Below are 17,364 nucleotides of genomic sequence, written 5' to 3'. Positions count from 1 at the left end.
ATATCTTTGTCTCTCCCTGCACTATCATGAAGGAGTTACAGTGCTCAATGTACAGACAGACGCCAGGTAGTTACAGCCACATCCTCTGAATTGTTCAAGCCCGCCATTGAGACTGGTGTGTGTGCTCAGTGCTGACTGACTCACTCAATGACCCTGTAATCAGAAACAGCATTGTTTCTCAGGTAGAGTGCCTCTCTCACAGATCATTACATTTACATAGAAACTCCAGGAGTTTACACACGCATATTGGGAAGGGACAAGCAAGTTAAAGAAAACTGCATACAGTACACGAGCACAGGGAAGGAGCCTACAAGATGAGGGAGGAGTTAGGGTGGGGATGGGGTAAATGTGATGGATAACTGGTTATGCTGCCAAAAGTGTACTGACAGAAAGCAAGTGATATCTGGATATTCCTTTGACCTCATATATTATTAATGATACTGTAATGTTAGCTTATTTAGAAAAACGTTAAAGATAAGTAAATGTTTTCCTCGTGTTATCATTTTATTGATTCAGTTAATGTACTGAAAGTATGCAAAATACAAGCTTTACTAAATATACAAACATGCCGTATCAAATATTTGGCTAGACACTTTTCAGTCATAATATCGTAACTGATTGAAGATAGTCAGTTACTATCCCCAAGGTCGAATGAATGACCTTACTGAGTAACAATAACTAATTACTGAAACAATACTCTTATACTCTTATTTCCTCATGGGCATTACAATTGTATTCCTCTAGAGAGAGGTAACAGCTCAATTTTACCAGTGGAAAGGCAGAGGTCAATTGACAACCTGATACAGTAGCTCACAAAAATAAATAACATGCTATGATGAAAATGTCCCAGTTTATTAAACCACAATAGTCCTTACAGTGTAAAGGTCTAAGAGGTCTTTGGATGGGATTTTGTGTGTGTGTGTATGTTACTGCAGGAGTGGAAATCAGAATAAGCTGAACTCTCGGTCCGTCATTGACATCTCTTTCACAAACCTGAGTAAAAACAGGAGGCAGAGGGTGAGCAGGCCACTGACACATCTGACTTCAAGAAACAAATGTTAGAATCCGACATGACACTCACTTGGTCATCTCACTGTTCTTGCGGGCGAATCGTCTGACTTGGGTCCAGGGTTCATGCATCTTTCCTTGGCCTCCATTAGACATCCACCATCCACACTGCTGGCTGTCTGTCAGGGGCACTGAGTACAGCTGATTCGGGGCTAGGGAAGAGTGAGTACATGTCACTCAATGTTGATCCACGGTGTGCCCTTGCCTTCAGTTTAGTAAAATGTATACTGAACAAAAATATAAATGCAACAATTTCATTGATTTTACAGTTCATATGAGGAAATCAGTCAATTGAAATAAATGTATTAGGCCCTAATCTATGGATTTCACATGACTGGGAATATAGATATGCATTAGTTGGTCACAGATACCTTAAAAAAAAATGGGCCTCAAGATATCGTCACTGTATTTTTGTGCATTCAAATTGCCATCGATAAATTGCAATTGTGTTTGTTGTCCATAACTTATGCCTGCCCATAACATAACCCCACTGCCACCATATGGTACTCTGTTCACAACGTTGACATCAGCAAACCGCTCGCCCACACAACGCCATACATGTGGTCTGCGGTTCTGAGGCCAGTTGGATGTACTGCCAAATTTTCTAAAACCACATTGGAGGCGGCTAATGGTAGAGAAATTCACATTAAATTCTCTGACAACAGCTCTGGCAATATCAAGTGCACGCTCCCTCAAAACTTGAGACATCTGTGGCAAAACTGCACATTTTGTAGTGACCTTCTATTGTCCCCAGCACCAGGCGCACCTGTGTAATGAACATGCTGTTTAATCAGCTTCTTGAAATGCCACACCTGTCAGGTGGATGGATTATCTTGGCAAAGGAGAAATGCTCACTAACAGGGATATAAAGAGAGAAATAAGCTTTTTGTGTGTATGGAACATTTCTGGGATCTTTTATTTCAGCTCATGAAACCAACACTTTACATGTTGCGTTTATATTTTTGATCAGTGCATTTAATTCAAACCGAAACGTTGAACAGCTAAGGCCTACCACCTGTACATGAAATGATAAGTGATACCTAAGAGTACTCACATCTAACTTACATCTTGGTATCTGAACCCGTTTGAGCATCTCTCTGTATCGCCCCTGGCTACCTTGGTGTAGGTCTGGGCTGAAGGGGGTATCAGTGCATTTTGGGGGTCCCCTCTGGACTTGGATGGAGGGCAGTCCTGACTGTTTAGCCCAGCTCCTTGAATCCACCTCATCTATAAAAGCAAAGGCAGGTTGTTCCGGCATGACCACTTGTACCTTCGAATGATGATCCATGTCAGGACAGATAAAGGAAAGCTATGACATTTAAAATACATACTTATTCTGCTTGTTTTAATGACTGACCATTTAGCTAAGTTAACGTAGGTAATTAGCAAATAACGTTAAGTCAGTGGAAACAAATTAACACAGATAACGTTACAGTACAGTAACGTTAGCTAAGCACTCACCACCAGGAAAAGCAGACGATCTCGGACTCAATAACATATTGTCTCCGATGGGGTTTTGATAGCCCAAATTCGTTATCCCGAAGAAAGCCATAAAGTAACGTTACCGTCGCCAGCAACAGTCTGAAGCTGTTTAGGATAGCAGGAAAATGTGGGAAAGGCAAGCAATTGCCTCTGTAAATAAATCACAGCTTCTGTTTTACGCAGGACCATGGTAACAAGCGCCACCAATCAGATGGCGTTCCAGACATCAGCCTGTGAAGAAACAGAAACTGTTTAGAAAGGTGCAACGTTACAAAAAGTTCAGATAGAAATGCATTTTGACAGATGATCTTCTGTCTTGTAGAATTAGGCACAATACCAGATTTGTTTATTACATTTGTATCTATAATGTTCTGAATGAGCGGATTCGATTATGCTGTGCCACCGGGCACAAGGCAAAGGCCCTTCACGTCATCGGGCAAAAGCATCAAGATGGGAATGCCTTTCTCAAATCGAACAGTAATCGAAAGCAATCACCTCTGCATGGGAAAACACAGGATCCGACTAATTACTACACGTTCTTAATTACGTGTTTGAGCCGATTTCGCCGTGGGCATTGAACGGGGCACTTGGCTCATGCATGGGAGGCAGCCCGGTTCCAAATCGAATGCAATCAACTTTCAGCCGATGCAAAACACGGGCGCCGGGGCTAGATTAATCGAACAGCCTCAGAGTTTCACTCGTTGAATTCACCCCTGTGCTAGAAATTCCATCATGCTACAGGTGTACTGCTCAAGTCTATGGATATGATATGGCTACATCATGTGTAGGCCTAGTCACCTATATTGTTGAGAATAAAAGCATAAAATAAATTAGCAGTAATAGTTGTCCCTTATGACGACCATTACACACGTAATGTGTTAAGGCTGTGCATATTAATATTCTACTAGCCTGGATTCAACCATTGAAAAAACTATGGTTGATTAAAAACGATTAGGCCAGAGCCACTTGGATTAATCTAATAGTTTAATTAAACTATGTAGAAAAATGTTATTGTTCAATTATCCAGCACACACGCATTCGTAAAACAAACAAACATAGCTAGGTTTTTGTTCTTGTACACTGTTGCTTATAAGCAAACATTGCAGATATTGAATGCAGCCCATGTTACCCGTTGTTGTTATCAGTGTAATGGCACGCACCTGCTGCGCTCAATGCCATGTGGCGTCAGTATAGATAACTACGTCGCAGTTTAGAATAATTTTACAAAGAAGAGATAAAAGACAAGAAAAAGTGGCTAGATTCTTGAAATTTGGGCTTGAAGTAGGGTAGGCTACATCTGGGTGGTCTGGTTTTCAGCTAAAAAGGTAAATGCCATGCTCTCATATGACTCCTAACATGGGATAGTTGACTGACAAGGGTGGGTTTTTAAAGCTCTTATGCATTCATATGTGGAATATGTCATGTGGTCTTATAGATCAGGTTTTCCAGAACTGGGTTCGGCTGCAAAAGGTGAATGGGAAGATGGAACAGCTGTCACATAAAAAAGAGGATTTAATGAGAAGTTCATGAAGTAGAGTGAATTTAACATTATGGTCTATTGGCCAATTCTGTCACATTTCATCAGCCTAAACTAGACAAAATGATGTATGTAAGTAAAGCAGGTAATAGCTGTGACAGTTTCTTCTAGAGGGCTTCAGAAGTCACAATCTAAATAGACCATAAAAAATATCTTGTTTCCAATACAAACTTGGTGTATGAGACATTTTGTTCTCTTTTCCTACAGACTTATTAGACACACTGGCTTCGTCTGTAAGGTATTCCAAGAGGCTTCATACAAGGGTTGTCACCATACCATTGTTTCAATACTATACCAGATTTTCCATGGCAAAACATTCGACTAAACTCGATGGTCCTATTAAAAACCTACTTTATGTAGAATTGTGTGTGCTATAGCTTGCAAAATAAACAAATGTGACTCTAGGTGACAACATAATGCTGTTTGTTTCTAACATTGGGACTGTTAAATCCGTCCGCTTCATGTTTGTTTTTTTCCTTTCCACAATAGTCCTGAGTATTGTGAAACTGGAATTGTAACCACACAATATTATGGCTGGCATGCATGAGTTTCCTTCTGTTTCTCTCATAGTAAACATATGTTCCAGCTGTTTATAATGAATGAGGAACTTGTGTCGTCTAATCCTCTGTCATGGAGAGAGATGCTTGACATGCTCCAGTTCAGCATGAAGTCAGTATTTTTGAAGGCTCTGTTTGGTCGAATTCAAGATTAGCCAGTTTTACATTTCCTTTCAATTTGTATTCTACCCACAACTTTCATTCAACATTATGTGAACAAATAGAAAGCCATAGTTATACGGACAAGTGTGAAGGGAAGTGCTACACGGGAGGATACAGACCGCTTTGTCTGTTCATAGAGAACAAAGCTTTATCAGGCACTCTGTATTTACATATCACACAATGAAGCTTCTCAGAGGTGTCACATGTCTTCTGTTTCCTTTTGCTATTGTAGAATGTAGAACTGATTACTCTGACAGATACCGGTTACTGTTAAAATTTCTCCTCAATTAACAATAGTATGTAATTAGTTGTAGTTTGGATGGTGTGTTAAATTGAGTCATCATCTGACTCATGTCTTTATCACTCCTGTTTCAGCCCTGCGGTCGTTCTCTGGTACGCCGGCACAATGCGTGCGTTCTCCCGCCGTCACACCCTTCCCTTTAAGCTTGCCATTCTAGCAGGCTCCCTCTTCCTGGTCCTACTGCTCGTCATGCAGTACGACGTGGGAGGTGGGACTTCCCCTGAACCCTGGCTCCGAGAGCTGTCGAACAAACAGTCACAGGTGATGGGTGTGGTCAGAGGTGCTGTGTCAAACATGGGCTTCCAGATTGGTGCCCCCCTGCCCCTTCCCTCGGAGCGTGGGACCAACTCCTTTGATCCCCGCTGTCCACCTGGGTTCTACAGCATAGATGAGCTTCAACCTCACCTGGAGAGGCCCCTACAGGACCCAGAAGACCCCGGAGCCTATGGCCGACCGTTTGTGATGGGCAGGATGACCCCTGCAGAGATTAAAGAGAAGCAGGATGGGCTGACCAAAAATTGTTTCAACCAATTTGCCAGCGACCGTATCTCCCTTCACCGCAGCCTGGGAAATGACACACGCCACCCAGAGTGAGTACAGGGGGACTGAAGGGAAGCTAGTTTGGAGTGATCTGTACTGTATGGTTGTGTACAATCGAAGCTTATCTAGCAGATCCCTTGGAGAATAGCCTCTTTGTTGTCAGTTGTGCAGGTCAAAGGTTCCGGCGCTGCCCTCCTCTCCCCACCACCAGTGTGATCATCGTGTTCCACAACGAGGCGTGGTCCACCCTCCTGCGGACCGTTTACAGCGTCCTGCACACTGCTCCTGCCTCCCTGCTCACAGAGATATTACTGGTGGATGACGCTAGCACAGACGGTAAGTGTGGTATGGAAGGTGTTGTATACCTGACTGAAAGTGAGACTTTCCTGGCACAGACAGACCTTTCAGACTTTGCCGTTATCAAACGTTTATGTATTTGCAATCGGGAGCACATGCGTTACTCCCCTACTGCTCTCTTCCTCTCCACAGTGACATTAATAGAACAATGCCAGAGTATATAATAACTCCTAGTAGCAATTTTCTCAGTAGAATAGATATCTACCTCTGGATAGATGTAATCCAGCTGTATTTTACCATCCTCGTGCAATGGTTTTCAGATCACCTGAAGTCTCGTCTGGATGAGTATGTCCTGCAGCTGAAGATTGTGCGTGTGCTACGACAGCGGGAGAGGAAGGGATTAATCACTGCCAGGCTACTGGGGGCACAGACTGCTCAAGGAGAGATCCTCACCTTCCTGGATGCCCACTGTGCGTGTCCCAGCAGACACTGCAAACCATAGAATTAGAATACAATTTTAGTAACTTATTAAGCTATAAACCCGGTTAGGAAGTGCTTTCATTGCCAGAAGCTGCTATCACTTTTGACCATTGACAGCTGATCAACTACTTTATACTACTCTTAAGCATCATCATCAAAGCCCCTTAGATCTGATTTTAAATGAGGAAAACAGTAACGTTTTGAAGTTGTCAGTTAAAAAAACTGAAGATTAGTGAGGGAATATATGAATATGATATTTCTGTTTGTCTCATTTTCATCCCTGGTTAGGTGAGTGCTTCAATGGCTGGCTGGAACCCCTCCTCGCTCGGATAGTGGAGAAGCCCAGTGCTGTGGTCAGCCCTGAGATAGTAATCATTGACCAAAACAACATGAAGTTCGCCAAACCCCTCGCCACAGCTCGTGCCCGTAACCGTGGAAACTTTGACTGGAGCCTTATCTTTGGGTGGGAGCAGATCCCTGAGGAAGACCAAAAGAAACGCAAGAATGAAACTTATCCTGTCAGGTACTTTATACATACCCACACACACTCACTCGTGACGTGATGTCATACTGAACATAAATATACTGTCTACTCCTAGGACTCCTACCTTTGCAGGTGGTCTGTTCTCTATTTCTAAGACTTACTTTGAGCACATTGGGACCTATGACGACAAGATGTTGATCTGGGGAGGTGAGAATGTGGAGATGTCCTTCAGGGTAAGTTATGCAGAATGTGGAAGGGCAGGAAGTACATCAACAATCATGTTGGCCTGACTGATGGTGGTGGTTAATGTAGACTTTAATGCCCTCTGCTGGTCAAAGCAGACACTGCTTTCTGTATTCTGATTCCCTTCATGGTTACTTCCTGTCTTCCCTATAATACTTTTATTCAGTCACTGTTGTGCCAAGCTTGAGCCTCGACCATTCAGCCCATACCCTTTTCTGTGTCTACTCCATTGACCTGGAATGTCCTACTTGTAGGTGTGGCAATGTGGAGGCCAGCTGGAGATCATACCCTGCTCAGTGGTGGGACATGTATTCCGCAGTAAGAGCCCCCACACCTTCCCCAAAGGCAGGTCGGTGATTGCCCGCAACCAGGTGCGTCTAGCCGAGGTCTGGATGGAGGACTACAAGCAGATCTTCTACCGCAGGAACAAGAAGGCTGCCACCATAGCCAAAGAGGTTGGGTATAGTGTCCCCTCAATGTTTTACACATGACACTGCTGGGGGTCTAGGTGCTGTTCTCTCACAGTTACACATGGCTCTTTTGTAAAGAGTGGTACTGTATCCTGCATTATTGTTTACATTATGTAAAAATGACCTTCATTGCTTTAATTTTCTTCTTCCTGTTCACTCAGAACACATATGGTGACATCTCTGAACGCCTCAAACTCAAAGAGAAGCTAAGCTGCAAAAACTTTACATGGTACTTGCAGAACGTTTACCCAGAGGCCTATGTTCCAGACCTCACCCCTGTCATGTTTGGAGCGGTAATGTTATTTAACTTTCATTAGAAATTGGATTGTCAGTCTATAAATGCGCATCCACTTTTTTTAATGTGTATATATTCTGCTAAAATTATATTTTATCAGCTCAAGAACTCTGGCTCAAAGACATGCCTGGATGTGGGAGAAAAGAATAAGGGTGGGAAACCAGTTATCTTATACACATGCCACAACATGGGAGGAAACCAGGTACTTTAATCTAGATATAAACTGAGTGGTTTGAGCACTTAATGCTGATTGGCTTACAGCCGTGGGACATCATGCCATATACCACGGGTATGACAAATCATTTATTTTTACTGCTCTAATTACGTTGGTAACCAGTTTATAATAGCAATAAGGCATCTATGGAGTTTGTGGTAAATGGCCAATATACCACGGCTAAGGGCTGTTCTTTAGTACGACGCAAAACGGAGTGCCTGGATACAGCCCTTAGCCGTAGTATATTGGCCATATACCGCACCCCCCCGGGCCTTATTGCTTAAATATACAATATGCGGAGCCGTGTGTGCATGTTTATAATTGCCACACAGGTTTTTTTTCTAACATAACATTTGTGTGTAGTATTTTGAGTACACATCCCACCAGGAGCTTCGTCACAACATGCGTAAGCAGCTGTGTCTACATGCAACCCCCGGGGCGGCGCCGGTGTCCATAAAGCTCTGCCGCCTGAAGGGGAAAGGAACCACAGTGGCCCCGGAGCAAGTGTGGCATTTTACACCGGTATGTAACATGACATTGTAAACTGTCTATATATATATATATCTATATCTATCGGTTAGTTTGTTTCACATTGTCACTCTAATAATCAATGCACATCTTCTCCACTGCTCTGAAAGTGTTACTGCAGGTCTTGTACATGGGTATGTTTCATATACAGTATGTGGAAACCCTTTTCTCCTTACAATCAAATTACTGATTGAGGCTTGTATGTCATGCAACACAAGGGCATTAACAACTTCACAGTATACACATGCTGTTACACACATTAGCTATGTTCATGCTGCACTTTTCAGAAGGCAAGTGCAGAACAGGGCATTGTGGTCACTTGCAGTGCACAGTAGCCTTTTATTCTGCTCATTATTGTTTGTGTTCACACAGGGTTCTCTCCTTAAGAATCCCTCCTCGGGCAAATGCTTGACTGTAGACGGAGGTGAAGTGGTGATGAGTAGCTGTGACTTGGCCAATCTCAGCCAACACTGGGACCTCAGCTGACCAATGGGATCCAGGGAGGAAGGAGGATCACTGACATCAGCCATTACATTTGGGAGCCCTGCCCTTTTTGATGACAACACATGTATTTCTGAAATATGGGACCCTGTGCAGTTTGACCCAGTACTTTATTTCTTTATTTACTAAAGAAGTTGAAAAGTTTGAGGCTTTAATGTTTTATTCTAGAGGATCCCGATTTAGATGAGTTTGTAGAAGTTTCTGTAAGTTTACACTTGAAAATTTGATTAATTCTTTAATCACTAGGCCAAAGGGCATAGATAGTACCAGTCAAGTTTGCACACCTACTCATTCAAGGGTTTCTTTTTAAAACTATTTTCTATACTGTAGAGTAATAGGTAAGACAAATATGAAATAACACATGGAATTATGTAGTAGCCAAAAAAGTGTTAAACAAATCAAAATATATTTGAGGTTCTTCAAAGTAACCACCCTTTGACAGCTTTGCACACTCTTGGCATTCTCTCAACCAGCTTCATGAGGAATGCTTTTTCAACCGTTTTGATGGATTTTCCATATGCTTTTCCTTCCCTCTCATCCCAAACCATCTCAATTGGGTTGAGGTTGGGTGATTGAAGGGTAGGTCATCTAATGCAGCGCTCCATCACTCTCCTTGTTCAAATGATAGTCCCACTAAGCGCAAACCAGATGTGAAGGTGTATCGCTGCAGAATGCTGTGGTAGCCATGCTGGTTAAGTTTGCCTTAAATTCTAAATAAATCAGACCACGTCACCAGCAAAGGACCGCCCCCCCCCCTCAAGCTCCTCCATGCTTCTAGGTGGGAACCACACATGCGGCGGTCCTCCGTTCACCTACTGTGTCGCTCAAAGACACAGTTAGAAGCCCAAATTTGAGATTTTTGGTTCAGACCAAAGAACAGATTTCAACTGGTCCAATGTCCATTGCTTGTGTTTCTTGGCCCAAGGAAAGTCTATTCTTATTCGTGTCCTTTAGTAGTGGTTCTTTGCAGCAATTTGACCATGAAGACCTGATTCATGTGGTCTCATCTGAACAGTTGATGTGTCTGTTACTTGAACTCTGAAGTGATTCTTTGGGATCAAGTTCTGAGGCTGGTAACTCTAATGAACTTATCCTCTGCAGCAGAGGTAACTCCGGGTCTTCCTTTAGTGTGGTGGTCCTCATGAGAGCCAGTTTCATCATAGCACTTGAAGGTTTTTGCAACTGCACTGGAAGAAGCCTTCAAAGTTCTTGATATTTTCAGGATTGAATGACCATGTCTTAAAGTAATAATGGATGGCTTATTTGAGCTGTTCTTGCCATAATATGGACCTGGTATTTTACCAAATAGGGCTATCTTCTGTATACCACCCCTACTTTGTCACAACACAACTGATTGGCTCAAATACATTTTAAGGAAATAAATTCCACAAATTAACAAAAAGCACACCTGTTAATTGAAATGCATTCCAGGTGACTACCTCAAGAAGCTGGTTGAGAGAATGCCAACAGTGTGCAAAGGGTGGCTATTTGAAGAATCTCAAATTTACAATATATTTGGGTTTAACACTTTTTTTTTTGGTTACAACATGATTACATATGTTATTTCATAGTTTTGATTTCTTCACTATTCTACAATGTAGAAAATAGTTAAAAAAAAAAAATGCTGGAATGTGTGTGTATATATATACACTGCTCAAAAAAATAAAGGGAACACTAAAATAACACATCCTAGATCTGAATTAATGAAATATTCTTATTAAATATTTTCTTTACATAGTTGAATGTGCTGACAAAATCACATTATCAATGGAAATCAAATGTATCAACCCATGGAGGTCTGGATTTGGATTCACACATAATTAAAGTGGAAAACCACATTACAGGCTGATCCAACTTTGATATGTCCTTAAAACAAGTAAAAATTAGGCTCAGTAGTGTGTGTGGCCTCCATGTGCCTGTATGACCTCCCTACAACGCCTGGGCATGCTCCTGATGAGGTGGCGGATGTTCTGAGGGATCTCCTCCCAGACCTGGACTAAAGCATATGCCAACTCCTGGACAGTCTGGTGCAACATGGCATTGGTGGATGGAGCGAGACATGATGTCCCAGATGTGCTCAATTGGATTCAGGTCTGGGGAACGGGTGGGCCAGTCCATAGCATCAATGCCTTCCTCTTGCAGGAACTGCTGACACACTCCAGCCACATGAGGTCTAGCATTGTCTTGCATTAGGAAGAACTCCGGGCCAACCGCACCAGCATATGGTCTCACAAGGGGACTGAGGATCTCATCTCGGTACCTAATGGCAGTCAGGCTACCTCTGGCGAGCACATGGAGGGCTGTGCGGCCCCCCCCAAAGTAATGCCACCCCACACCATTTCTGACCCACCGCCAAACCGGTCATGCTGGAGGATGTTGCAGGCAGCAGAACGTTCTCCACGGCGTCTCCAGACTCTGTCACATGTGCTCAGTGTGAACCTGCTTTCATCTGTGAAGCGCACAGGGCGCCAGTGGTGAATTTGCCAATCTTGGTGTTCTCTGGCAAATGCCAAACGTCCTGTACGGTGTTGGGCTGTAAGCACAACCCCCACCTGTGGACGTCGGGCCTTCATACCACCCCCATGGAGTCTGTTTCTGACCGTTTGAGCAGACGCATGCACATTTGTGGCCTGCTGGAGGTCATTTTGCAGGGCTCTGGCAGTGCTCCTCCTTGCACAAAGGCAGAGGAAGCAGTCCTGCTGCTGGGGTGTTGCCCTCCTACGGCCTCCTCCACGTCTCCTGATGTACTGGCCTGTCTCCTGGTAGCGCCTCCATGCTCTGGACACTACGCTGACAGACACAGCAAACCTTCTTGCCACAGCTCGCATTGATGTACCATCCTGGATGAGCTGCACTACCTGAGCCACTTGTGTGGGTTGTAGACTCCGTCTCATGCTACCACTAGAGTGAACGCACCACCAGCATTCAAAAGTGACCAAAATATCAGCCAGGAAGCATAGGAACTGAGAAGTGGTCTGTGGTCCCCACCTGCAGAACCACTCCCTTATTGGGGGTGTCTTGCTAAATGCCTATAATTTCCACCTGTTGTCTATTCCATTTGCACAAATGTGACATTTATTGTCAATCAGTGTTGCTTCCTAAGTGGACAGTTTGATTTCACAGAAGTGTGATTGACTTGGAGTTACATTGTGTTGTTTAAGTGTTCCCTTTATTTTTTTGAGCAGTGTATATGTATACAGGTGAAGTCTGACGTTTATATATATACTTCGGTTGGAGCCAATAACACTTGTTTTTCAACCACTCCACAAATGTGTTGTTAACAAACTATAGTTTTGGCATGTCGGTTAGGACATCTACTTTGTCCATGACACAAGTCATTTTTCCAACAATTGTTTACAGACAGATTATTTCACTTATAATTCACTGTATCACAATTCCAGTGGGTCAGAAGTTTACATACACAAGTTGACTGTGCCTTTAAACAGCTTGGAAAATTCCAAAAAATGATGTCCTGGCTTTAGAATCTTCTGATAGGCCAATTGACATCATTTGAGTCAATTGGAGGTGTACCTGTGGATGTAGTTCAAGGCCTACCTTCAAACTCAGTGCCCCTTTGCTTGACATCATGGGAAAATCAAAAGCAATCAGCCAATTTTTTTTGTAGACCTCCACAAGTCTGGTTCATCCTTGGGAGCAATTTCCAAATGCCTGAAGGTACCACGTTCATCTGTACAAACAATAGTACACAAGTATAAACACCATGGGACCACACAGCCGTCATACCGCTCAGGAAGGAGACGCGTTCTCTCTCCTAGAACAACAGCAAATGACCTTGTGAAGATGCTGGAGGAAACGGGTACAAAAGTATCTATATCCACTCTAAAACGAGTCCTATATCAATATAACCTGAAAGGCCACTCAGCAAGGAAGAAGCCACTGCTCCAAAACCTTCATTAAAAAGCCAGACTACGGTTTGCAACTGCACATGGGGACAAAGATTGTACTTTTTGGAGAAATGTCAACTGGTCTGATGAAACAAAAAAAAAACAGTTTGGCCATAATGACCATCGTTATGTTTGGTAGAAAAAGGCTGAGGCTTGCAAGCCGAAGAACACCATACAAACAGTGAAGCACAGGGGTGGCAGCATCATGTTGTGGGGGTTCTTTGCTGCAGGAGGGACTGGTGCACTTCACAAAATAGATGGCATCATGAGGGAGGAAAATTATGTGGATATATTGAAGCAACATCTCAAGACATCAGTCAGGAAGTTAAAGCTTGGTCGCAAATGGGTCTTCCAAATGGACAATGACCCCAAGCATACTTCCAAAGTTGCGGCAAAATGGCTTAAGGACAACAAAGTCAAGGTATTGGAGTGGCCATCACAAAGCCCTGACCTCAATCCTATGTTTGGGCAGAACTGAAAAAGTGTGTGCGAGCAAGGAGGCCTACAAACCTGACTCAATTACACCAGCTCTGTCAGGAGGAATGGGCCAAAATTCGCCAAACTTATTGTGGGAAGCTTGTGGAAGGCTACCCGTAATGTTTGAACCAAGTTAAACAATTTAAAGGCAATGCTACCAAATACTAATTGAGTGTATGTAAACTTCTGACCCACTAGGAATGTGGTGAAAGAGATAAAAGCTTAAATAAATAATTCTCTGTACTATTATTCTGACATTTCACATTCTTAAAATAAAGTGGTGATCCTAACTGACCAAAGACAGGGAATTTTTACTGGGATTAAATGTCAGGAATTGTGAAAAACTGAGTTTAAATCTATTTGGCTAAGGTGTATGTAAACTTCTGACATCAACTGTGTATATATACAGTGGGGCAAAAAAGTATTTAGTCAACCACCAATTGTGCAAGTGCTCCCACTTAAGAAGATGAGAGAGGCCTGTAATTTTCATCATAGGTACACTTCAACTATGACAGACAAAATGAGAAAAAAAATCCAGAAAATCACATTGTAGGATTTTTAATGAATTTATTTGCAAGTTATGGTGGAAAATAAGTATTTGGTCAATAACAAAAGTTTATCTCAATACTTTGTCATTGCCAACAAAGGGTATATAACAGAGGTCAAACGTTTTCTGTAAGTCTTCACAAGGTTTTCACACACTGTTGCTGGTGTTTTGGCCCATTCCTCCATGCAGATCTCCTCTAGAGCAGTGATGTTTTGGAGCTGTTGCTGGGCAACACTGACTTTCAACTCCCTCCAAAGATTTTCTATGGGGTTGAGATCTGGAGACTGGCTAGGCTACTCCAGGACCTTGGAATGCTTCCTACGAAGCCACTCCTTCGTTGCCCGGCGTTGTGTTTGGGATCATTGTCATGCTGAAAGACCCAGCCACGTTTCATCTTCAATGCCCTTGCTGATGGAAGGAGGTTTCACTCAAAATCTCACGATACATGGCCCCATTAATTCTTTCCTTTACACGGATCAGTCGTCCTGGTCCCTTTGCAGAAAAACAGCCCCAAAGCATGATGTTTCCACCCCCATGCTTCACAGTAGGTATGGTGTTCTTTGGAGCAGGTTTTCATCAAGGATCTCTCTGTACTTTGCTCCGTTCATCTTCCCCTCAATCCTGACTAGTCGCTCTGTCCCTGCTGCTGAAAATGGTCCCCACTGCATGATGCTGCCACCACCATAATTCACCGTAGGAATGGTGCCAGGTTTCCTCTAGAGATGAGACCTGGCATTCAGGTCAAAGTGTTCAATCGTGGTTTCATCAGACCAGAGAATCTTGTTTCTCATGGTCTGAGAGTCCTTTAGGTGGCAGGGACTGGGTGAGTAGTCAGGATCGGGGGAAACAAGTACAGAGATCCTTGATGAAAACCTGCTCCAGCGAGCTCAGGACCTCAAACTGGGGCGAAGGTTCACCTTCCAACAGGACCACAACCCTAAGCACACAGCCAAGACAATGCAGGAGTTGCTTCGAGACAAGTCTCTGAATGTCCTTGAGTGGCCCAGCCAGAGCCCGGACTTGAACCTGATCTAACATCTCTGGGGAGACCTGAAAATAGCTGTGCAGCAATGCTTCCCCATCCAACCTGACAGAGCTTGATAAACTGCAGAGAAGAATGGGAGAAAATCCTCAAATCAAAATTTTTTTGGTCACATAAACATATTTAGCAGATGTTATTGCGGGTGTAGCGAAAAACAGACGTGCCAAGCTTGTAGTGTCATACCCAAGAAGACTCAAAACTGTAATTGCTGCCAAAAGTGCTTAAACAAATTATTAAGTACTTCAGAAATACAGTGTAGACATCGTTAAATGACTATTGTAGCTGGAAACGGCTGATTTTTAAGGGAATATCAACATAGACGTACAAAGGCCCCTTATCAGCAACCATCACTCCTGTGTTCCAATGGTACGTTGTGTTAGCTAATCCAAGTGTATCATTTTAAAATGCTAATTGATGATTAGAAAACCCTTTTGCAATTATGTTAGCACAGCTGCAAACTGGAGCATCAGCATTTGTGGGTTCGATTACAGGCTCAAAATGGCTAGAAACAAATAACTTCTTCTGAAACCCGTCAGTCTATTCTTGTTCTGAGAAATGACGGCTATTCCATGCGAGAAATTGCCAAGAAACTGAAGATCTCATACAAAGCTGTGTACTACTCCCTTCACATAACAGCACAAACTGGCTCTAACCAGAATAGAAAGAGGAGTGGGAGGCCCCGGTGCACAACAGAGCAAGAGGACAAGTACATTAGAGTGTCTAGTTTGAGAAACAGACACCTCTCAAGTCCTCAACTGGCAGCTTCATTAAATAGTACCCGCAATAGACCAGTCTCAGCGTCAACAGTGAAGAGGCGACTCCGGGATGGCAGAGTTGCAAAGAAAAAAACAAATCTCAGACTGGCCAATAAAAAGAAAACACTATGATGGGCCTAGAAGGCCAGCATCCCGGAGTCTCCTCTTCATTGTTGACGTTGAGACTGGTGTTTTGCGGAAGGCCCTAAAAATTGTCAAAGACCCCAGCCACCCCTGTGGCTGTTCTCTCAACTACCATATGGCAAGCGGTACCGGAGTTCTAAGTCTAGGACAAAAACTATATGGTCATGTACATACTACCTCAATAAGCCGGACTAACAAGTGTCTGTCTGTTTATAGCCTTGTTACTCTTATTGTCAAATGTCTTTTTACTGTTGCTTTATTTCTTTACTTACCTACACAAACACACACACACACGCACACACATACCTTTTTTCGCACTATTAGTTAGAGCCTGTAAGTAAGCATTTCACTGTTGTATTCGGCGCACGTGACAAATAAACTTTGATTTGCGGGTAATTTTTAATGAAGCTGCCAGTTGAGGACTTGCGAGGCGAGGCGTCTGTTTCTGAGCTAGACACTCTAATACCGTGAGTCTCAACTGTTGATCGCGGGAAGGATTTAAGGGGTCGCGAGACATGTGCAAGAACATAATATATACTATATTATTTTGAACGGTAACCGCTGCACCTAAACTTTTATTTTGAAAGGATGCCGCCGCATCGCTTATGGTTGCTGACTTTATTCAACGTTACAGCGACACAGGCGTGCATGCAATGCACTGCTTATTTTTGCTGACTTTACACGCGCAGCATGTCCACAGTGATGAAATGGCTAGTTACAGTGGCTTGCGAAAGTATTCACCCCCTTGGCATTGTTCCTATTTTGTTGCCTTACAACCTGGAATTCAATTTTTTGGAGTGTTTGTATCATTTGATTTACACAACATGCATACCACTTTGAAGATGCAAAAACATTTTTGGGGGCTGAAACAAACAAGAAAGACAAAAAAACAGAACTTGAGCTTGCTTAACTATTCACCCCCCCAAAGTCAATACTTTGTAGAGCCACCTTTTGCAGCAATTACAACTGCAAGTCTCTTGGGGTATGTCTGTATAAGTTTGGCACATCTAGCCACTGGGATTTTTTCCCATTCTTCAAGGCAAAACTGCTCCAGCTCCTTCAAGTTGGATGGGTTCCGCTGGTGTACAGCAATCTTTAAGTCATACTACAGATTCTCAATTGGATTGAGGTCTGTGCTTTGACTAGTCCATTCCAAGAAATTTAAATGTTTCCCCTTAAACCACTCGAGTGTTGCTTTCGCAGTATGCTTAGGGTCATTGTCCTGCTGGAAGGTGAACCTCCATCCCAGTCTCAAATCTCTGGAAGTCTGAAACAGGTTTCCATCAAGAATTTCCCTGTATTTAGCACCATCCATCATTCCTTCAATTCTGACCA

The 17,364-nt window shown here is 43.0% G+C and overlaps 1 protein-coding gene and 1 non-coding gene across 5 annotated transcripts; one reads left to right on the top strand and one right to left on the bottom strand.

Annotated features, from left to right (window-relative positions):
- Nucleotides 1-56: 56 nt before the first annotated feature.
- On the bottom strand, nucleotides 57-3,581 carry LOC112222160. Of its 2 annotated transcripts, none has more exons than XR_002949114.2 (5): nucleotides 2,904-3,581; nucleotides 2,530-2,781; nucleotides 2,123-2,295; nucleotides 1,082-1,220; nucleotides 57-993 (listed from the first exon to the last, which is right to left on the bottom strand). It is a non-coding gene; the product is annotated as an uncharacterized LOC112222160 (transcript). The 2 variants fall into 2 exon arrangements; XR_006079643.1 differs by having other exon boundaries at nucleotides 2,134-2,295; nucleotides 2,904-3,579.
- Nucleotides 3,582-3,693: 112 nt separating this feature from the next.
- LOC112222158 (polypeptide N-acetylgalactosaminyltransferase 6) lies at nucleotides 3,694-9,303 on the top strand. 3 transcript variants are annotated; one of them, XM_024384806.1, is made up of 12 exons: nucleotides 3,957-4,020; nucleotides 4,295-4,325; nucleotides 5,182-5,697; nucleotides 5,811-5,983; nucleotides 6,265-6,414; nucleotides 6,713-6,947; nucleotides 7,024-7,141; nucleotides 7,406-7,606; nucleotides 7,783-7,914; nucleotides 8,017-8,118; nucleotides 8,494-8,652; nucleotides 9,031-9,303. In XM_024384806.1, exons 1-12 carry the CDS (start codon nucleotides 3,972-3,974, stop codon nucleotides 9,142-9,144), a joined length of 1,980 nt encoding a protein of 659 aa, XP_024240574.1. In that variant the 5' UTR covers nucleotides 3,957-3,971; the 3' UTR covers nucleotides 9,145-9,303. The 3 variants fall into 3 exon arrangements, with proteins under 3 accessions (XP_024240576.1, XP_024240574.1, XP_024240575.1); XM_024384808.2 differs by lacking the exons at nucleotides 3,957-4,020; nucleotides 4,295-4,325 and adding an exon at nucleotides 3,694-3,875; XM_024384807.2 differs by lacking the exons at nucleotides 3,957-4,020; nucleotides 4,295-4,325 and adding an exon at nucleotides 4,662-4,756.
- The last annotated feature ends 8,061 nt before the right edge of the window (nucleotides 9,304-17,364 follow it).

This window comes from Oncorhynchus tshawytscha, linkage group LG22 (genome assembly GCF_018296145.1).
Source record: "Oncorhynchus tshawytscha isolate Ot180627B linkage group LG22, Otsh_v2.0, whole genome shotgun sequence".
NCBI lineage: Eukaryota > Metazoa > Chordata > Actinopteri > Salmoniformes > Salmonidae > Oncorhynchus > Oncorhynchus tshawytscha.
This window is presented reverse-complemented; position numbering and strand designations above follow the sequence as displayed.

Coding starts and splice junctions, on each gene's coding strand:
- LOC112222158 (XM_024384807.2), top strand. CDS start 4,665: ATGTTCCAGCTGTTTATAATGAATGAGGAACTTGTGTCGTCTAATCCT. Junction 4,757..5,181: donor ATGCTCCAGTTCAGCATGAA/GTCAGTATTTTT, acceptor CTCCTGTTTCAG/CCCTGCGGTCGTTCTCTGGT. Junction 6,415..6,712: donor CACCTTCCTGGATGCCCACT/GTGCGTGTCCCA, acceptor ATCCCTGGTTAG/GTGAGTGCTTCAATGGCTGG.